Raw genomic sequence first — 21,858 nt, forward strand, 5'->3', positions numbered from 1 at the left:
CTTGGGGATAATTCATCAGAGACAGCGGAGAGAAGTCAGAATCCTTGAAAACCAATAATTTATCAAAACGCTGCGTGTGTATAAGGGGGAGGGGTGCGCAGGCGCACTGGGAGGGGTCGGTGCTGGGGGCCGTGGGGACAGCAGCCTGCAGCGGCGGGCGGTGAGAGCAGAGTGGCTAGACATTCTTGCCGCGCAGGCGCAGCTCATGGCGCCTCAGGTGGTTGTAGAGCGATTGCACATAGGTGAAGACGCACTTGGGGTCGGGCTTTTTACCCATGATCATCATGTCCTCCACCTCCACCAAAGGCACACAATCCACCAGCATCCTGCAGAGGAAGGGGCACAGGAGTTGTCGTCAGTGCCAGCCTGCTCCGTGCTGTGTGTCCCTCTACCCTGAGGTCTTTGTCGCAGCCTGCTTTTCTTTCCACAAACCTTCCAGACTGTCCATCGGTTGGAAAGGCTTTCTAGGATGGGAAACCCAAAACCAAACCTAGGGGCCAGTCTGCCCAAAGGCTAAGTGTGTAGAACTTGGGGTTGGGTTGGCGAGTGAGCCATGTCCCACCTCAGCAGGCAGGTTCTGGCTCTGGACCCCAACCCCTCTCTGGGGTCCACCTCCTGGTCATGCACTGGTTGGTAGAGTCTCAGCTAGGCCATTATACCCTAGGCGGCTTCCTCTTTGGCTAGTGTCTACCTGCCAGGATTCCCCGGTGACCCACTTTCTGTGAGCGGACAGGTCACCTCCTGGGAATGGAGGCCAGGGGGTATTTCAGGGGTGTTTCTTTAAGCCTTATCATCTGCATCAGGTGGAGCTAGGGAGGCATCCATATCAGCTGGACTGTCTGCACCCTATGCTGAGCTCAGCTTCAGAGCGCTGCACTTCACTCAGGAAGCCAACTGGGCTGCGTGCGTAAAGCTGCACGTTCAGAAGATACCTGGGTGGGCCTGGTATGAGACATGGGCCCTCAACCCTGGGGTTTGGCAACCATCTGGAGCTTTTCTTTCCCTACAGAAGTAACTGTGACCCCCCCCCTTAACAGCTTTAAGATGGGGTACAAACTCAACTTTAGTTTCTCTCCTGTCTCAAACTAAGATCTCTTCTGTCTTGCCTCCTGTTTGCACTGGCTCACATAGTCACCACTGCTCAGTTTACTTCGGCAGGGAAGACCAAAAAAAAAAAAAAAAAAAAAAAAAAAAAAAAGCAGATTGCTGCTGGTCCCCAGACATGGCATAACCCAAGACCACCTCCCATTTGGCCAGACCCAGGGTTGTGGTAGGACTGGGGTCTACTCCCAGCTCACCTAGACTATTTTTGCATTTTGTGGTACTGAAGATATTAAATCCAGGGCCTCAAGCTTGAGATACAAGCTCTCACCCACTGAGATGCCACCCTAGCTCTTTACTTTTTGAGATGAAGGTCTCAATAAATTAATTGCTGGAGCTAGTCTTGAAATCACTCTGTAGCCCAGGCAAGCCTTGAACTTGTGAGCCTCCTACCTCAGCCTCTGGCGTAGTTGGGATAACAGCCCAGATCCTCACCAGTTCTTGTACAAAGATGCTGGGATGCAGAAAAAATTTCTCAGTCCTGGTTCTAACTCTGATTGCTCACGGATGCTGGGTAAGACTCTGCCCTGTTCTGTGCCCCCCCCCCCCCAATTACTCATTCCCGACCTCACTTGAGACCTTGGAGGTACTCAGGATAAGTGACAGGCACCTGGCTCTAATGATGATGGGCTATGTGCCCTGGGGGTCATCCCCACCCTACATTTGGCTTGTTTACCCAGCAGTACCATGGTGAAGAGACAGCCTCTCTCCGGAGCATCTTCCAACTGCAGCTATCTTCTCAGGGATCCCGGCCTCCCTCCCCCAAGCCTGGAGCACTCTCCTGCCCGTGGTGCCTTCCCTGGAGACCTTATAAAGCCATTGTTTATACTGGGGTACACAGTTCAGGCTACCCAAGTGACAAGCCAAACACCAGGCAACTAAAGCAACAGCACGTAGCTGAGTCATACTTTCCTACGGGTTCAGAGCTACACTAAAGCTTCTTTCTTTTTGGAGTGGGCTGCGGAGCAGCAAAGTCCATATATGACTTAGCTGCAGTACTAAGCCTGGTTTTCCATACCTGAACCTCTGGGTGTGTGTGCACATGTGTTCCTTCCCCCCAAGGACCCTGACCCAGGAGGGCACCCCAGGGCATCCTTGTTGACACCATTTCTGAGTCATATGTCTTCCCGCAATCCATTTGCTCCCTTTGGACCTCTGTCTTTCCATCCTGGTTCTACCTGTGACCACTCATGGGTGCTGGATAAGACTGCCCTGTTCTGTGACCCTGCCCCTGCCTCCCACCTACTTCTGTCTACAAAACCGGTGGGATTTTAGCGGTGGGGCCTGGCGTTGTTCTCTGGCCTGAGCCGGCTTTCTGAATTCGTTATCTGTAATGGAAAAGCCAGCTTGAGTTAGAATTCTTCACGGTGGCCCTGAGGTGAGATGAGCAGAGAGGAAAGCCATATGGCTTCGGGGAATCCAGCCAGCAAATCTTCCTGTTGAACTAACTGGCCCTGTTACCAGGCTCCCCACTTTGGAGAAGGACACCACCAACTCCCCATATGGCACACTACAAGCTTGACCCTTCCTTTCTCCAAACCAGATTCCAGAGCCTGTCTTTCTACTTTTTTTTTTTTTTTTTGGGGTAAAGACAAGGCCTTACTATGTTGCCCAGGCTAGCCTTAAACTGTGATCCTCAAGCTTAGAGCTGCTGCATTCTGGGACTGCAAGCATGTAGTACCACAGGCGGCTCCCTACCTTCCCTCTGCTGATGCTGGTCCATCTTACACATCTCAAGTTTCACCCGAGGACTGTTCTAGAATGCTAGCCTGAGCACATCTCTCCTGTTTGGATACCTTAGACTCTCGGGTCCTCACAAGGAAGCTCAAACTCAAACTACGGTCCCTCCCTTCAGCCCCTCATCAAGATTTTTTCCTTCCCGGTTAGGCTATACTCTCCATGTCTCTTGCCACTTGTTGGGCCTGTCCCGTGCCCGCAACTCCTTCTCCTCCTTCAGTCTGAATTGTCAGACCCTCCCCCCTCATCCCTCTCTGTGCACTGATGAGCAGAGTCCGGTGAAATGGGACAGGTGGGAGCGGCGACATTTCTCACCGTGGGGCCCCGAGCAGGGGTTAGGACTTTTTGGTTTTTACCAGCCCCTTCTGGACCAGACAGCGGTAGAACTCCTGGATGTACGTGTACACGCACTTCCAGTCAGGCTCTCGAAGCCGCACCATGTCCTCTGTATCCAGGAGCTGCGGGCAGTCCGCATGGGTCCTGGGGAGGGTAGGGGGCCAGGAAGGGGCAGGGGGCAGGACCCGGTGGAGGAAGGAGGGAGGGAGAGAGGCCAAGAGAAAAGGGAGGGCAGAGACACACACACATACACAATACAGAGACATGAGTTCAGTTATGTTCTCGGTGCCGCAGTCCATCAGCCTCCCGCATGCCCCCTCCCAATGGTGGACGTGCCGCTCACTACCCGTCACTAATGGTGCGCAGTGCAGACAAGGGTGGGACGCCAAACCAGTCACAGGTGCAGAGAACTCTTGGGGCAAGCGGGAACGCGGGGGGGGGGGGGGGGGCGGCAACGGCATCGGTGCCGAGGTTGGAGAGGAGGGCTGTGCCCCAGGGAAGGAGGTGGTGAGGGAGGCGTGAGAGGAGTGGGGGAGAAGGAGGAAAAATCCTGGCGGGAGCCAGAAAGGGAAGGGGAGCATAAGAAAGAGATGGAGGAGGGTGCTTGGGTGCAGTGTGCAGACGGGGGCAACGATTCCAAAGTGGAGGGCTTTCGATGTCCTATATAAGCCTATATAGGTCACTCGGGCACGGTGCCTGGGCCAGGAGCCTCCTTTTGGAATCTCCAGCTGGGATCCCGTGGGAGCAGGAAGCTCTGGTGATAGTGGGAAGAGAGCAGGACAGAGAAGTGGAGAGAAGAGGACCGGGGCAGAGGGAGGAGGGCGGGGTTATGAACGGGCCACCTGGTGGGCTTTATTTAGCCTGGGCTGGTAGGCGGGCCTGACGCTCCTTCCTTCCGGGTGGGCCCCTGCACACTCAGCAACAGGTGGGCATGGGTGGAGGAGGATGGATACTCTCTGGGGAAGGGGTGGGGGGGGGTCTCGCCTGCAGACCCACTGTACAACTGGCCACTTCGGTGGGGTCTCAGGGCTGCTGAGCCCAGCTGACACCCATAGTCCGCGAGGGAGGAGGGGCCCATACTTACTCGGCAGAGGAGAAGGCCATTTCAAAGTTCTGGCGCCGGTTTTGTGGGCTAAGCTGCCCATAGTCGAAAGCCTCAGGGAAGAAGTTGTGCACCAGGGCACAGAAGGCCATGCCATCACTCCAGCTGGAGGAAAAGTTCTGGATGTCCACGTGCTGTGGGAGGTGGGAGCACTGGTCAGGAGGACCCTGAGGGGCAGCTTTCCCGTGCTTGCTATCTGCTCTGTGGCATCCCAGCCCTAGGCCAGTTTGACTCAGAGAAAGAAAGAGAGGCCCTGTAACTTGTTCAAGGTGGGGAGTTATAACATGAGCTTCTTCCAATTTGGCTTATTACCCCTGTGTGCTGTGATCCTTTGGGGTAGGGGCTACTGAGAAGCCCAGGGCCACTCAACTGGCATGTTCCAGGCACTCCTCACTGCAAGTACAGAAATTTACCCAGCGTAACACAGAAGGGACCCCCCGGAGAAGGATCTGTCTTTGAATCATGCTCATCAACCCACAGGTCTTCAGTAGGCCTTCCTGGGACTCAGAGCAGGGCACGTGGTACCGAGCCGAGGACTTCCACGGGGCTCACCTCGTAGCCGCGGGTCTTGGCTCGGCACCAGTCCAGCAACATCTGCTTGATGCTATTGGCGTTGGGGACTCCGAAGCTGGTAGAACGCTGCACGGCTGTACGGGGTGTGCCAGGACTGCTGCGGGGATGGGGGGGGGGAGGGGTAGTGTGGGGAGGAGGAAGGTCACAAGACTCCGAGACTCATGGGCCAGCCTACCCCGTGGGTCGCTGGTCTAGTCTTCCATGACCTGCAGCCTTTCTCTCAGGACTGGACCGCCCCCTTCTCCCATCCCTGGCTCCACCCCCTGAGCTCCACGCTGTCCTCCATACTGAGAGCATCCCACTGGCCCACCCACACCCTCTACCACTTACCCCGCAGGGCCTTCCTTCTCCAGCTTCTCAATCATGGCCTTGCGCGCTTGGGACGCTGACGTCTTGGGCAGGCTCTGTGCCTTCATTAGCTCTCGCTTCTTCTCTGCCTGGCGTTTCTCGAGGGCTGCCAGGCTGCCTGGACGTGAGCTGGCTTGGTCCTCTCGGTCAAAGATGCTTTAGGACGATGAAAGGAATGTTAGGTTGGAGGTAGAATGGCTCCACTCTCTTGGCAGCATCACTAGCTTGATGGTATTGGTGTTGGGAGCACTGGAACTGATGGAGCTCTGCACAGCTGCGCAGACGGGCCCTCTTGGGCCGCTATGGGTGCTTATGATGAGGGGAAAGGTCAGCCTTATATGACCTTGACCTCAACCTCAGAACATCACCAGCAACTTCCACTAACAAATGAAAAGGGGTATGGTGGCCGTAACAGTGGGGGGTGGGTGTCCTGTCACACCCATCTTCTGGAGGAGTACACACAGCAGGCACAAACACAGGGTATCGGCAGCCAAGCTTATTTGATCAGGCTTGGTGCCCAGGGTTTTTCTAAAGAGGTATGTTACAGTGCCAAATTTCAGACTTGGTGCCACGGGCTGGTAATCCCAGCTACTGGGAAAGATACACCAAAAAAAAAAAAAAAAAAGTGGCAAGTTCGAGAGCCACCGAGCTATAGACTGGATGACGTAGGCAAACTCCGACTCAAAATTAAAAAATAAAAGGCAGCTTATTGGTAAAGAACTTGCCTAGGAAGCACAAGGCCCCAGGTTCAATCCCCAGTACCTAAATAAACCAAAACAAACCAATAAAAAGTCATAAAATGAACAGCACAAAATGCTTACAGTAGTATCTCATGCCTCTTAAGACTTCACTGTGTGTCCTGGTATTCCTTCTAGCGTTGGGGAAGGAATTCAGGGTCTCCTGTGTGCTAAGCGAATGCTCTACAACTGAGCTACAACCCCAGTCCTCCCACTGTGCTATGTAACAACTACAAGGGACTCTGGTGTGCTCCCATAATTCCAGAACTCTGGAGGTTGAGGCTGGAGGATCATAAGTTCAAAACCAGCCTGAGACACACAGTACGACTCCATCATGTGCCCACTTCTCTCCATACTGCCCAAAATATAAATAAATAAATAAATAAAAGTAATAAAAATAAACACAGGCCTGTAATTCCAGACACTTAGGTAGCTGGGGCAAGTCCAAAGCATGCTGGACCACAGAGGGAATTTAATGCCAGTATAGGTGAGTTAGGGAGAGACCCTGCCTCAAAGTTCAAAAGTGAAAAAAGGGCTAGGGATGTAGGCAGTGGTGCAGTGCTTGCTCAGCACACATGAGGCCCCAGGTTCTAATACCCAGCAGCACAAACAAGCTAAACAAAAGATCCAGATACAATGAGTAAACACGTAAACAAACGAACTTCACGAGGGGAGAGAGCTACCCCTACTCCCTCCACTGACAATGAGGACATCAAGGCCTCTTTGTAGGATTCCAGAGGACACAGCTGCAGGGCTGGACTGCTTATGCAGGTCACCAAGTGAGGGGTCTTGGAACCACTAGTGGTGTGTTTTTTAGCAGCCCCACTATCTATCCTCTGTACTGTGGGGTGTACCCCTCCATCACGAGTGCCTCAAGACGTCAGCATGCTCTGGGACCCCCCAGGAGTGACTTTTTAGATGTTGGAAGTACCAGCAAGCAGTGGCAGGCGGGCCTCTCTAAGGCTCAGTGTGAGAGCCTCAGCAGGTGTGTGGCCTCCACCGGCTTCTCCCACCCCCTACCCTCGGGTGTGACTGAGGGTTACGAGAGATCACAAAGTCATCAGGACACGCTTGGTACCTCCTCGACCATATGCCTGTCAGCCTGCCACTCGGCAGAATGGGTATGCAGTGAGGTCCCCAGAGGCACTGCCCCACGCTCACCTGCCCATTTTTTTGGATGAAGAAGAGGAGGAGAAAGTCTTGGTTTGAACTGTAGTGCTGCTGCTGCTGCTGCTGCCATCTGTGGAAAAGAGAGACGGTGAGGGCTTGGGCTGGACAAAAGGAAAGAGTAATAATAGCCACAGAGTAGAGAAGTGAAGAAGACGACGACAACATAGAGAGTGTTTAAGGAGGAGCTTAAGGAGGTGAGCAGGCTGGCAGGCACAGGAGAGAGCAGGTGGCCTTACTCTCCGATCGCCTCACAAAACTTGACTCCACCGTGGTGGTGCGGGCTGTCTGCGTGCCGTCATCTGGGTGGGCAGGAAATGGGACAGAGAAGTGTGTAAGAGACGAAGGGAGTCATTCTGAGCTCACCCCGAGCCCCAAGCCCCTGCTCGGCCTCTTACTAGAGTGGATGAGTCGCTCAGTTTTGGTGACGGTGCTGACAGCTGACCCATCAGCTGCCCGCTGACTGTGCCTCGTGGTCGTCTCTGTAGTAGCCATATTGCTTCTGTTCTCTCCTGGCCGGGCCCGTGCCTCCCGTAGCCGCTGTTCTCGCTCTTTGTCCCTCTGGTCTGGGCAGGGGATGCCCCATGCACGCCGGAAGGGCCGCCCAACGCCACACAGCACACCATGCACAGACACAAGGGGCACACGGGATGGAGTGGAGGCAGCTTGTTAGAAACACACCAGTCGGACGTAGGAAACCAGTGCCTCTCTAGGGGTGGATGTGGCGGGGACAACCACAGCTTGGTACAGAACTGAGTGTGTGCTTCGGGGGGTGGGCGGGTTGGGGGGGTGCGGGGGATGGCGGGGGGGCGTGGTTTCTGCCACTGGAAGAGGGAATATAGAGCAGCCGATGTCAAAGGGGTGTTTGGATCAAAGATGAGTTTCTATGGGAATCAGCAGCTGAGTCAGGAAGGAAGAGTTGACATCCAGAGAGAGCTGGGCGGGCACAGCGGTTAAGTGGTGGACCTTCAAACTAGTCTTAGGAAGGAGAGGAGCAAACACCACCTACACCCAGGGAGTGGGTGGGTGGGTGGGTAGAGGTATGGGAGAAGCCATCAGAGCCAGGTAAAAGGACAATTGAGAAAGAAGCTGACAGGTGACAGGGTTAACTGGGTCTGCAGAAAAAGTAAGTAGGTGGGGGGGGGAGGGACCCTGAGGGCACACCTAGCACAGTGAGGGTAATGCTTGCGTGAGGCATTTGGCTGCCATCTGAGGGTGAGGTGGGGGTGGAGTGGGGGGTAGTGGGGGGGTGGGGGCATAATTGTTCTCAGAGAACAACTGTTCGGAAGTAAACCTAGATTATAAGGGAGAGATGTACTAAATCTAGGGAAGAGCTGTAGGAAAAGGAAATAGCCACATCCAGGGGCAGAGAGGCTAAGAGCGTCCTGGCGGGGGGGGGGGGGGATACAGGGGGGGGGCTGGGGGGTTAGAGGGTGGGGAGCTGGGGGGTGGGGGAGCAACTGGAGGATTATTTGGACTCAAGCAAGGCGCACTCAACAGTGGCTAGCAATTAGATGCAAGGTGAGAAAGGCTGAGTGGAGTGACAGGGACTGAACAGCTGGACACAGGGAAAGGAAGCCAGGGAGCAGGTGGCTCTGGGGAAGGGGACATGGGGGAGGGAAACTTCTGAGCTGGAAGTGTCCATGGAAGGACTCCAGATTGAGGGGAGCAGCTGAGGAAGGGAGGGAATGACTAGGTCTTAGGTGGGGTGACTCATTCGCTCGTTCTCTACCTCTCTTTCTTTGTCGGAGTTCTCGGAGAGCGGCCCGGATGAGCTTCCGTTCCTCAAAGTTCGTTGTCTGGTCCAGCTTGTGGTAGAGAAAGCAGCTGTCGCACACCTGGGGTCTGCCCATCCCTACTCTCTGCCAGCCCCCAGCCTACCAGAACTGACATACCATCTTGTCCAGGACCCCTTCATCCTCGATGGCCATTAGCTCCTCTGCCTTCAGGGGGCTCCGCCCCTCCGGGGCTTTGTCCACTCGAGTCTGCTCTGCGCCATTAGCTGCTTCCACAGTCACAGATGTGGGCTCTGCTAGATCTGGGTCCATCTACAGAGTATGGAGAGGGTGTAGGGTTTACGCAGGGATGTGGCTGGAACCTGTGTGGAAGAGGGTTAGATCCTAGGGCTGCTGGCACAGCAGTAAAAATAACCCCAGCAGCCTGTCGGGCCTGCTAATATAGGTTGGCTATGTTGGTTTCAGGCCCACTGTAGTGAACCTGGCAGCCCTGGAGAGTTTTGCACAAATCCAGAATCACATTAATACAAATCGGTAGCATCAGTAACTGGTTTTCCATTCAAGTAGAAAATATCTGTGTAAGCAAGCACTGGGGATTTTGTTGTCCCCATTAGGCAGAGGGGAAACTGAGGCTAGGGCAGCCGAATGACTTGCACACAGGCCCTCTGGGAGTGTGATGTGGCCCGAGGGCTGAGCTGCAGTTGAATTCTCTCTGTCATTTCATTTCTAGCTTTCTCCCAAGGCAGCACAGATCCCACGTCTTGATTGCCGAGGCGCTGGACCAGGTCTCAAGAGCTAACAAGATGTCTGACTGGGGCTACCCCAAGCTCTTCAAGACCCCTTTGAAGCTCTATGCCACTTCCCTTCTTCCTACCTTACTGGAAACCATTATCTAAGGAGCATCCATCACTGGCCTGTCTCCCCCAGGGGATCTCTTTCCCATCTCGCCCCTTGAAGCTAAGGCCCAGCTTAGCCACTACAGCCCTCTCCTCCCAGCAGGGCCTCTGTCTGTCATGAGGGTAAGGAGAGCTGAGGTGGCAGCTGTTCTGGAGAGGGCAGTAGGACAGCTGCCAGGGCAAGAGCCTGGCACCTTCTTGTCCCAATCTTAGAGGGACAATCTTAGAGGCACCTCACTGTACACTACACCACTCTGTACAGTGAGGTAAACTAAGGCTGAGACAGTCTTGGTACATCTACAGACACTCAGCAGAGCTGGGGCTCGAAGCCATTCCCTCCCACAGGCCGACTTACGAGACTGCTGGTGCGAGAGGGACCCGCAGAAGAGCTGCGGCGGCGGGTGCTAAAGGCAGGCGGGTGGGCCACAGGGGTCCCAGCATCCTCAGCTGCCTGGAAAAGGGCCTCGGGGTCGGCAGCAGCCAGAAAGAGTTCACTGGGCTCTAGCTCAGACTCCAGGTCTGGCACAAGCGGTACACCCAGCCGCAGGCTCAGCACCTCCACCTGCCTGGTCAGTGCGCCAAGTCGCCGGCTCAGGGCTGCCGTCTCTGCTCGAAGCTCTTCAGCTGCGTGAGCCACTGGCTCTACAGTGGCTAGGGCAGCTTCGGCTGCCTGGGTCATTGCTGACTGGCCCGCTGCAGCCACCGCCTGCAGCTCCTGTAATGCCTGGCTCAACCGTTCCTCAAAGGCCACAGCCATCTCAGGCCCAGGCCCTGGTACTCCCGGCATAGCGCTAGCAGGGACTCTGGGGTACAATGGTGGGACAGCAACAGGGACTGTCAGAGTCTTTGCAGCTGGTCTGAGGGCAAAGGCAAGGGCAGTGAGTCTGCCCCGCCCCTGCTGGCCTCCCAACCTGCCACCAGCCAGCTGGAGCAACTGCCCAAATAGAAACCTATTCTGGGATCCTCTATGGAGGGGATGGCGGGGGATGGGTAGCCTGCTCAAACAGGCAGAGAGCCTGCTGCACGTCTCAAGGATTACCCAGACCAGAGCCCATGACCATAGGTGGAAAAACGGAGGCAGGGTGCAGGGCGCGAACTGAGACACTATATCTATTAGCTGTGAGACATCTATTTGCTGGACTCTTGTGTATCCTGCTGGACACACATGCCACATTGTTTTAGAAAGCCTTGAACAAGTCAGGGGAACTGAGGCACAGGAAGATGGGGTTTTAAGCAATCTGCTGGAATGGGGGCTCGGCACTGAGAGGCATGCCGCCCCCCCCCCCCCCCAGCCCAGCCATGATGCTCAGATCCAACCCCTGACTCTGCACAAGCGCATTGCAGACACATCAACTGTACTCCTCGGATGGGGAGACAGGTGAGTTGTTGGTGCCGGGCCCAAGTCAGTCTTCACTCACCACACGAGCTTCGTCTGTAACCAGCCCTCACGACAGCCACCCCAATCTATCTGTTTCAAGAAGGCTGTTTTTGTTCATATTCTCTCCCTGCTACCCCTCACAAGGCCCAAAGCTAGCTCCCATCTGACGGCCTCACCTCAGTCAAAGTCCCCGGTCAGTCTTTCATACAGCACAGAGGCCATTACCTGGGCAGCCCACCAGGAATCTACTCCCCAGCTGAGCTCCCAGCTCAAGATGAATAATAGAAGGAGCACACTGGTATTCTGTTCCCGAGGCACCTGCTGGGCTGACGCCCCACTAGCCTGGTGTGCCCCCCCCCAGCCTGCCTGTCTTCATCAGTGTCTCCGCCCCGCCCCCCACGGCACAGCTGCTAATCAACAATCTCCTAATGGACTAGGCTGAGCTTTAGATTAGCCTGTGATCCGATCCACAGGTCGTTGTAGCTGATGTTTAGTGACAGGTGAGAACAGGGGGAGGGAGAGAGGCTGCCACAGGAAGAAGGCGAACACTCTCTGCCACCTTCTGTAAGCCTCGGCCTTCACATCTGTTCATTAAGAATAGATGGATGCCTTCAGGTGCAAGGATCAAAGATCGGCAAGTGGATCCAGGCATGGTGGCGCAGGTCTCTTATGCCAGCACTCGGAAGGTAGAGGCAGGAAGATCGCTGAGGTCAAGGTCAGCTTTGCCTAAACACTAAGATCAATGCCAACCCAGGGTACAAGAGATCCGACATCAAACAAAACTAAACAACAGAAGATCATCATATGGGAAAAATGACTTCAGATATGCCTTTGGGTAATACAGTATGGTTCGGTCTTAGCCATGCCACTAACTAACTGTGGACCGTTAGCAGCGATGCTCCTTCTCTGGCCTCAGTGTCTCGTTGTCCACAGTAGCAGAGGATCGCAACAGAAAAAGGCTGCTAGCTACCATGAGCAGTCTCTGGAGGTGGTGAATGGTGAGGCTGGTGGAATGCTCACCTTAAAGTTGCAGCCTCCTCGGTTACCAGGGGAGGCATGGCTGAAGGTGGTGACGTGCGTGACACTGCCTAGCCGGGTCACAGTCCCAGGGCTGTTGATGTGAGTAATGGTGCTCTTGCCTCCAGTGCTGGTGCTGAGAAGGGTCGGGGGAGCCCGCAATCCCAGTGTCAGTTCTGGTTGGGGAGGAAGGACTGCTGTTGGGGTCAGGTGGAGTGAGGACAGTGCCAGTCAAGGTGAGTGGCACTCTGGACACTGGCCGAGGCCTCGGTTACATGCAGACCTGGGAGTGAGGGGCTGCAAGTAGTCCACCCCAGCGGTGAGGAGCCTACCTGCTCTCTGGTTGCCCGTGGGCAGCAGCACCCGCCGGCCTGTGGAGGTCTGACCACGGCCATCCTTGATCTCAATGGTAAATGTAGTCTTCATACTGGCCCCTGGCTCGCCAGTGCCAATGGCCACAGGCAGTGGGGTACTGGGCTCTTCTGAGCAGGGCCTGGGTGCCCCTGCTCTGTTTTCAAGGGACTTGGGAGCCAAGCCCCGCCCCACAGGGCCCTCCTCTTGAGGGCAGCTCTGAAGCTGGGCCAGAGAATGAGTAAGTTCTCCTTGCTTCTTGTGGGAGGAAGTGTCCCTGGGACCTCGAGAGGAGGAGTTGCTGGAGGAGGAGGAGGCAGGGGTGGTGCTGATGAGGGAAGAGCCTGGGAGCCTTGTGGGGGTCAGTGAAGTGAGGGCTGTTTGGGATGGGCCATCCTGGAGCCTGGCAACCGCAGGAGAATCAGATGTGAACTTGCGGGCTCGGTCTCTCACAGAGCTAGCCTGATGGAATTGGGCCGGTCCTCTGAGCGGGGTTGGCTCTGGAAGAGACCACAAAGCTGTCAGTGGCAGGGTAGGATAGGACTGCCCAGACCCTAGGGATGGTAAATATGGGTAGTACCTCGATTTGGGGTTGGCTGTTGGGGACTGAGCACAGAGAGGGAGCGTTGGCAGGGTTGTCGGTCAGCCAGGTCTGATAGGTCGGTGAGTACGCGGCAGCCATATTGGGGGGGGGGGAGGAAAGTGGATGGTGGGGTGCTGTTCGCACATATTCCTCTCCTTAACACCTCCTTACCATAGTCAGCACACCCACTGCTGAGGCCTGCCTCCTTTCCTACAGGTACCCCTTTTTCTCTCCTGCACTGACCCCCAGGGTGACGTAAGCACTCTTAAAGGGCCAAGGGTAAGTTACAGCCGGAGGAAGATATCCAGATTCTCCATACTAAAGGGACTCAGGGACAGCCCAGCCCCCACCCCTACCCCAGTACTGCCCATAGATCCAGCTGGGTGATGGGTATACTCCCTTATTGGGGAGAAGAATGTGCCGGAGGCCTGTTGCCTTTCAAGGCTGTAAGGAGGCCTCTAGCCATGGGTGGTAGGGGTGGGCCTAGCCAGGGGCGGGAACACCTCAGGGGCAGTGGGGGGGAGTGTCAGGGACTGTTTGAACCTGAGAAGGCTAGAGCTGCTGAAGGAAGCATCAGAGCCCATCCTCCAGTCAGGGAAAGGGAAGGAGAGTGGCGGGAGAGACGGGACAGGGCAGGGGGAAAGTAGACGCTAACAGTAACCTGTCCAGGGGTCCTCACCTGTTCTCTCAGTGTCGGAGGAGCCTCTGGCAGGGCCCAAGGTACTGGGGGGCTCTGTAGGGCCAGGCAGGGCCTGTAAGGGAAACGCCACATCGGAAAGGGCTCTCAGACCAAGAAACTCACCTGTCTGGCACTCCCACCTTTCACCAAACTCACCTTGCTGATGACCTGGCCCTGAGGGCTGGGGGATGCTGGTGACATGGGGGGCTCAGGGCCGGGGGCTCCTGAAGCAGGAGGAAGTGGCTCAGAGCTGTCTGGAACCTCGGAAGCAGGACTCTGAGCTCCAGAAGGCTCTAGTAGAGGTTCAGGAGAAGCAGTGGTGGGCGAGCTGTCAGGTGAGGCAGGTGAGCTGGGTGTGCCTCCAGGCGGGGCCCTCAGCAGGACTGTCACTGTGGTCACATCCTGGCTGGCATCCTCAGGGCTTGGGGTTGGCTGTCGCACTTCTGTCTGCTGCTGTTCCTGTTGCTCTTGCTCTGACCCCTGCAGCGGACCCCACAGGAAGCAACCAAGCTTTCTCTGACTCCGAGGGCAACCCCCACCCGTGGAGGGCCGAGCTGACAGAGCAGGCCATGCAAAGCAGAGGGGCTGGGCGTGGCTTCCTGAATGTACACCTGCATAAGGAAGGCTGGTCAGTGCCAAAGGTGGTTTGACAAGGACCAGATCCTAAAGCCAGTGGTTGGTGACAATAGCAAATGTGCGCTGGGGACTCCTATTCCTAAAGGACCCCTTGAGGAGGACGCTGGCCTCAGTCTGGCTAATCAGGGAGAAAAGCCCAGTAGTGCCAGACTGAGCAGCTAGCATCCTCTGCTGGCCATGAGTAGGAACTGTATGTCTTGACTTCTTCCCACACTACAGAGAGGACACTGAGCACCAGTTAGCAGGGATCCTGACATGCAGAACTTGGACAGGCAAGGTAAGGATGTGGGCTGTCTATTTTGTTGTTGTTGTTGTTGGTTTTGGGTTTGGTTTTTTTCGAGACAGGGTTTCTCTGTGTAGCCTTGGCTGTCCTGGACTCACTTTTGTGGACTAGGCTGGCCTCGAACTCACAATGATGTGCCTGCCTCTGCCTCCCGAGTGCTGGGATTCAAGGCGTGCACTACCATGCCTGGCTCCTAGACTTTCATTTTTAGGAGCTCCTTCTGGCTGCTGAGCACAGGCTGGGTGGTAGAGGCAGGGGTGGGAAGTGGGTAGGAGTAGAAGCGGAGAGGTGCCAGTGTGTCCATGAGAGTAGCACTGGGGAAGAAATAATAACTTGGAGTTGTGTAGACAGGCTGGCTTTGAGAGGAAAAGCCTGAGTTCAAGGTCTGGAGTGGAAGGCATATGGCTGGAGTTGCCTGAGAGTATAAGAAATGAGCTCTGGAGTTTCCTCAAACGCTGGCCAAGGGCCATCTCCTAGTCAAATGACAGTGTAACAAAGGCACACAGGTACTACGCCCCGTACTCTTGGCGTCAAGAGGCACAAAACACTTGGGTCACCCTCCTCCACACCCATTCTCCTTACCTTACCAGGGTCCAATCTGTGCGCTGGTGGCCTCCTGCTGTCCTCTTGGGAGCCACTCCTGGGAAGTCTACTGCACAGTCTCCCAGCCAAGGTGGCAGCTAAAAGGGCGGGGGGGGGGGGGGGCGCGGGCGCAAGTGTCAGGAAGCGACTGAGATGCTGTGGGCAGCAGCTTGCAGGACAAGGGTGGGCCTAGGGCAGGGCACCTACCCTCAATCTCCTGAGCGCGTACCCGGCGGATGGCGGCCCGGATCAGCTTGCGTTCCTCGTATTCACCGGCGCTCCGCAGCTGTGGGTGACAGGCAGGCCACGGGGGTGGTGGTGGTGGGGGTTGGACTGTGGAATCCAGGTCTTCATTGACCCTTCCCCTATCCCCTGCCTGCCTTGGGCCTCACCAGTGTGGTCAACTCTTCTACGTCATTCATGGACTCCAGGCGCCCCGCCAAGCGTACCAGGGCAGCCTGCTGCTCAGCTTCCCGCTGTTGAGAGCTGCAGAGACACCGTGAGCATAAGCACAATTGCATGATGGGGTCTGGGGGGCGTGGGATCAGGGAAAGGGGTCAGTGTCGGAGGCCTGAACCTTGGCAGAGAGACAGAGCCACCTGTGTAGAACCTCTGAGCAAGCATCAATACACACACACACACACACACACACACACACACACACACACACACACCTGGACAGAGGTACCAATGCCACATGCTACCCACACTGCACAACCACAGTCATTTGCACCCGAAAAAAAAAACCCGCTCCCCCTCTGCCACTCACTGTAGCCAGTTCTCCTTGTTGGCTTGCTGCTCGGCACGGAACCGTTTGGACGCCAGAGCCTCCTCCTCTCGTTCCAGCTCCTGCCGCTGTAGCTCCCGGATGGCTGAGCGGATCCGTCGACGCTCGGCCAGATCTGCTGTGACCTCCAGCTGCAAGGCAGGTGGGAGTGAGGGGGTGGGGTGGGGCATTTTGTCAGGGACAAAGGACTGGCACCAGCTGCCCACAGTTCAGCCTGGGGCACAAGGAGCGGCTTGTCTCCAGTCTCCCCACCCTAAGCCTTCCGCGTGCCTGCTTCCCACTCAAGGTCTTTAGGGGGAGACCTTTCTCATAAAATGCCAAAGTTCCTGAGGAGCCTACTGTGCACTGTGGTGCCGAGACCACCTTTCTGTGAGTGCAGAGCCAGCAACCACTGACCCAAGCCAAGTGCCAAGCAGTCAGACACTCCTTTCTGTGACTTGCTCTCCCAGGTATTTCATTAATCTTTTTTTAGGGGGGAGAGTACACAGCAGGAAGAGTGTGGTCACCCCCCTGAGCTACCAACGGGGACTCAGGTAGCTGAAGACAGACTCCTGGCGATCTAGTCCCAGGGTAGCAGGGCCCTGCTGGGAAAGATGTCAGATAGGGAAACTGAGGCAGAGGCAGGTACTGCAGAGTCCTAGCTCCCTGCTTGGCTGAAGGTTACTTTTTCCCTTTTACTGACATTGGTCTAGTCCTAGCCACCATGGAAGAAGTCAAGACCCAGAGTGGGGAAGGCTGGTTCTCTAGAGATAAGGAAAAGGCAGCTAGCATCAGGGTCTACCCCTGCCCCTCCCCCACAACCTCCCGAGCTCCCATAAGCATCTCAGCCTTGTGGTTCATGGGAAACTGGTGACTGGAAAGAAACAGGTTCGAAGAGTGTACTTTGTGCTGTGCAGGCAATCCTGGTGCCTTCCCCCACATCCCCTGGCACAGTGCCTCCTCAAAGGGATCTTAAAGAAGAGGGCTGGCTCAGGGCTGGCCAGCAGGTGGTGGCAGAGCTAAGCCTCCAGTGTGGGTCTGATAGGCAAACAGGAACAAGTGAGGGCCGGGTGACTAGCTCTCTTTCAATCCTCTTCCTAGTTGGTCTTTCCTTCTCAGTTGGGGAGCTGGGACGTGGAGGGTGAGCAGAGATAAGTTTCAGGAGGGAGTATGAGCTGGCTCAATTTAGCCACTTTAGCTTGTTTAAATCTGAGGAGAGCAGGGAAAGCCTCGGGGGGGACAGCCCCCCCCCCCAAGGCCCACATTCCTGAGGAGCTGTGGAGAGCCAGAGCCCCATCAAGTCCCAGTCTTGGCTCTACACTCAGGGCATAGTCCTTAAGCTTTCTGTCACTGCTTCCTAATTTACCAGGTGGGACACTGGCCCTAGGGACAGAGCTAAGATGGGAAGGAAACTGACTCAGGGAGGTGGTCTCCTCTTCCTTCTAGTCAGCCAGGAATTGAAGGTACAGGAAGCAGGAAAAACAAAGCATATTGACAATTTACTGAGACCCAAACTGTGTCAGATCCTCTCTCTAAAGGCCCACTTGTCATTTTTGTTTGTTTGGTTTTTTGAGGCAGGATTTCTCTGTGTAGCCCTGGCTGTTCTGGAACTCACTCTATAGACTAGGCTGGCCTCGAACTCACAGAGATCTGCCTGTCTCTGCCTCCTGAGCGCTGGGAGTAAAGGGATCCATGACCATGCCCAGGTTGACTCCTTAAAAGAAAAAAAAAAAAAAGACTTATTTTTATTTATGTGTATGCATGCATCTGTGAAGAGGATGCCGCACGCGTATGGGTGCCTGTGGCGGTCAGAAGAGGATATCAGATCCACTGGAGCTGGAGTTACAACTTCATCGTGAGCCACCTGATGTGGGTGCTGGGAACCAATTTTGGGTCTCCCGGAAGAGGAGCAAATGCTCTTAACTGCTGGGTCCATCCAGCCCCCTTATCTACTACTCTTTGAGTGTTTTGTTTATGGCCAAATAACTTGAGAGTTTAAGCCTAGGTCTCTCTGACTACAAGGCTTGCCTAAGGCTGAAGATAGCTGTGATGCTGGGGTCTCCTTGTTATGGTAAGGAACTCTGAGGTCCTATACCAGAGACCCCTCTAGCGTGGTCTACCCAGACCAACCAAAAGAATGATGCTCACTTCCCCACAACATTTGGAGATTGGTGGCCTTAGGAGACAGCTGGTCCAGAGGGTAAAGGCCCAGAGATAGAATGACCAATCTTAACCTTTATCTCGTGGGTCCCCATTTCCAACCCCTGGAAAAGGTACCTTGGCATCTCAATCTGGAAGTTGGAATCTTCCCACTGGATACCCTAAGTGAATGCGGGTGGCTGAGAGGTGGACCTCACTCTGCTGGCCACTCCCCGCTCCCCCCCCCCCCCCGCCATCTTTTCTTTTGGGACTGTGGGCAAAGCCTTGACCAACGTCTCTGCTGTGTGCCCTGTGTTCCCAACTCTCTCAAACGCCAAAGGTCAAACCACAGTGTTTCTACTGTGTCCAGAGTCCTCCACCCTCTCAGTCACCCCCACTGCGTGGAGGGTACTGTGGGAGGGAGGGAAGGAAATACAAAGACCCATTGTCCACCAGGGGGAAGGGGATGGTTTCCGAAACTGCCTAGTGAAATTCTCCTGGGAGGAAAAAGGGTGCTTCCTCCTCCTGTGGGAGGATGGGGGGGGTTCGACTGGGGCTCCGGTGCTTTCTATTTTCGCTGCTGGGGGTCGTCTGATCGACCAAGCAGCGTCCCTAGCTTCACAGTTTCTCCACCTGCACAGGAAGCAATTTTCCTCCAGGTCGTCCTCACTCAATCCCCAAACCAGAGCCACCTGCAGTGTTGAGAGGAATTGAGGGAACTCCTCGCCAGGGGGCGCTGAAGGCCCGCAGGCTGTGGTCACCAACGCGGGGCTCGCCCACGCCCCACCCACCCAGTCTCCAGCCAGGCGCTGCAGCTAGGAACCAGGCAGGAAGCCCCCGGCTATCGCCAGCTTTAACATCCCATCTGTAAAGGAAGGGAGGTTCACAGCACCTAAGCTGCTTCCCTAAGTCACTCGGCCGGGAGGTGCAGACACGTGGCAGGGGGCACACGCAGCGTGCTTGTCCTCGGGTGCTCCCGTCCCGTGCAGCCCACCACCCCGTCCTCAGGAATGTGCGGGAGCGGGCCGGAAGCAGCTGTGGCTCCCCGAGTCAGCTGGGCACAGCTTTCCCATATAAGGCTGGGCCCCGCGGGGAGGAGCCCGGCTCGGGACGCCCCCGTTCCTGCCACGAGGCTGGAGGGTGGGACCCTCACAGCTCCGGGCACAGCAATGGCGCGCGCGGGACGGTGAAGCCGCAGGGCTGGGGTGGGCCTGGGGCCGCGGAGCCGAGAACGGATCGAGTCTCTGTTTCCTTTCCTCCTAAGCCCGGGCTGGGAGGAAGTACGTCCGTCAACCACTGCTTCTGTCTCTTCTCTATAAAGCTTTTTTCCCCCAGCTCCCAAACCTTGCTAGAGTGGGGGTCTGATGGCTGGAGAATCCCCTGGGAGTGCCTGGACACCCAGCCTGGCTTTCCCCCTGGAAAATTATCTGAGTCTGCGACCCTCCTGAGGACTCTTGACTGGTGGGCATCTTTGGAGACCCAACCCCATCTCCCGGCTCTGTCCGCCTCTGGCGGTGGTGTACACAGATGAGGTTAAGGTGCTTGCCCCAGGACACACAGGGCAACTGCCTACAGGTCAAGGCAACTAGGCCAAGAGGCTCAAGCCTCTGCCTCTAGGGTAAAGGATTGGTGGTGGTGTGGGACACTAGTAGAGAAAGTAAAATCTTTACTTTTTGGCCCTGGACAGAGATTGGGGTTTTGGTGGTGGGGCTGTGGCCCCTCTCTCTACAGCCACAGCCTGCTTCATGAAGGCCTTGCTGGTGGACACATTGCTGCGCTGTTGTGTTGTCCCACTGCCTCTCTATACATGGGAATAGGAAGGTAGCCAGCAAGTATGGAGTGGCCCAATCCAGTCTCTCTCTCATCCCTCTGTTAACACTGGCAACCTGTATTTTGTGTTTACGCCCCTCCCCGGCCTCCTTCACCCCCTTTTTACAAGTTAAGAAGCCAAGGTTTAAAGTAGAAAACGACAGATTATATATCACAGAACCCATAAGGGCCCACAGTCTATTTGTCATGGTTCTCCCAGACTTTCCCACGACTCTGGGTATCCCAAGATCCTCTCTGGAGTTTGGACCCTGGTAAAGCTTTTACCCAGAAGCATCTGGGCAGGTGATTTTAGGCTCTTGGAGCATATGTGGGCACTCTGTAAGGTGGCGTACTCAGCACCATCTGTTGTTTATTAATCATCTGCGCTACCATTATCATTGGGCAGGCTTCCAGGAGTGGGCAGTGCCCAGGCTGTTGGGGAGAGGCAAATCCAGCCTTCCCACACCTGTAGCAACCCATGGGTGAGTCCCCAGCAGTTACTGTTTAAACAGGAGATGACAGTTGGGGGTGGGTAGGGACCAGGTCTCAGCACTGGACACGGATAGGCACATGCCGCAAGGGCCTGTGGGTCAACCAAATGGAACGGACCTGGCACTGTTCCCTGAACCTCTCCTCTAAATCCCTCCCTCTTCTTAGGTACCGACAAGCACATACGTAGTGGCCCTACACCCCCAGGTTGGCTCTTACGCACCCTGTTGCTCAGCAATGGGGCTGCTTACCAGTTTCCGGAGGGCCGCTTCATCCAGCCCAGCTAAGGTCTCATCTGCCATCTTGCTGCTCCTAGCTCCTGAAGTGTGTTGGCTCTTGCTGAGACCCTGCTGGCACTCGGGGGAATTCTGCAAGAGGCAGACATGAGTTAGGCTGCTGGGGCTTGTAGAAACCTCAGTCTGTGGGGTTTTTATTCCTCTGTTTCCCTCTCTAGACCAAGAGCATTTATTTCTGTCCTATCCTACTCTGAGATGTGGCTCCTGGCTGGGAACTGTCTTTTGCCCTAGGGTGGTTGGCTGAGAAAAGTAAAAAAAAAAAAAAAAAAAAAAAAAAAACCCCACAAATTCAGCAAGCCAAGCATGGGTAGGTGTTCCTTCCAACCTTACCAGCTTGGCTGCCAGTCTGCCATGCGGTCTAAGCTGGCATCTTGACTAAGCCCGAAACAAGGAGGGCATGGAGCTCAAAAGGGACCACCCAAGCTGTACTGACCACCAGGGGGTGCAAGCCTGTTGTCTAGTTCCCTTTCACACACCCACTCATCTCTAGGGGCTGCCAGCCTACCCCTCTACTCGCCCTCAGCTCCAAATCCCAGCCTTGCTGCTGCTGTCACTCACTGCCATAGGTTTGGGAGCTCCATGCATCTATCAGTCCGTGGAGCCTGCCTCCAGTCTTAACTCCTTTCCTCCCTGTGAAGTCAACTGGCCTGACCTTGTAGGGCCAGGTGGCCAGCTCTCCCTGTCAATTCATGCACTTAGGAATCACCTACAGTCCGCTTCCCAACTGGAAGGCCCTTGGGACGCTGACCCACCCAACCTCTCGACTTCAGGCAAACTGAGAGGATGGAAAAGGGCCAAAGAGTCATCACAGTCGGTCAGAAACAGGCAGACTCAAAGGGCAGGAAGGAGCTAACACAAATGGTTGCCTCTGCCTTCTGAAGTCCCCTTCCAAAATGCAGCCAAGGCACCAGATGTTTGTTTTTTTTGTCCAACCTCTGCACCTCAAAATGGATCCCTAAATCTGGTGCCAATCTCTAGCCCAACAACTCTCTCCTTACTGGAGCCTGCCCCCCCCCCCCCCCCGCCCAGTGTCTCCCGAATTTGTGAACCCATGGTCTAAGCACACCTGGATGCTTGCTTAATATGGTGACTGAAATGGCCTCAGGACCCCCACCTT

The 21,858-nt window shown here is 55.5% G+C and overlaps 1 protein-coding gene across 3 annotated transcripts; it reads right to left on the minus strand.

Annotated features, from left to right (window-relative positions):
• Window positions 1-86: 86 nt before the first annotated feature.
• Smtn (smoothelin) lies at window positions 87-20,959 on the minus strand. Of its 3 annotated transcripts, none has more exons than XM_051164784.1 (20): window positions 20,697-20,959; window positions 16,012-16,160; window positions 15,635-15,728; window positions 15,450-15,528; window positions 15,243-15,340; window positions 13,898-14,221; window positions 13,742-13,814; window positions 13,060-13,131; window positions 12,461-12,979; window positions 12,132-12,304; window positions 8,997-9,149; window positions 8,834-8,909; window positions 7,500-7,667; window positions 7,341-7,403; window positions 7,096-7,174; window positions 5,180-5,353; window positions 4,829-4,946; window positions 4,259-4,410; window positions 3,250-3,318; window positions 87-326 (listed from the first exon to the last, which is right to left on the minus strand). In XM_051164784.1, the coding sequence occupies exons 1-20, from the start codon at window positions 20,745-20,747 to the stop codon at window positions 176-178; spliced, it is 2,835 nt and encodes a 944-aa protein (XP_051020741.1). In that variant the 5' UTR covers window positions 20,748-20,959; the 3' UTR covers window positions 87-175. The 3 variants fall into 3 exon arrangements, with proteins under 3 accessions (XP_051020741.1, XP_051020740.1, XP_051020742.1); XM_051164783.1 differs by lacking the exon at window positions 3,250-3,318 and adding an exon at window positions 10,089-10,184 and having other exon boundaries at window positions 20,697-20,911; XM_051164785.1 differs by lacking the exon at window positions 3,250-3,318.
• Window positions 20,960-21,858: the final 899 nt, after the last annotated feature.

The sequence above is a fragment of the Acomys russatus genome, chromosome 22, assembly GCF_903995435.1.
Source record: "Acomys russatus chromosome 22, mAcoRus1.1, whole genome shotgun sequence".
Classification (NCBI taxonomy): Eukaryota; Metazoa; Chordata; class Mammalia; order Rodentia; family Muridae; genus Acomys; species Acomys russatus.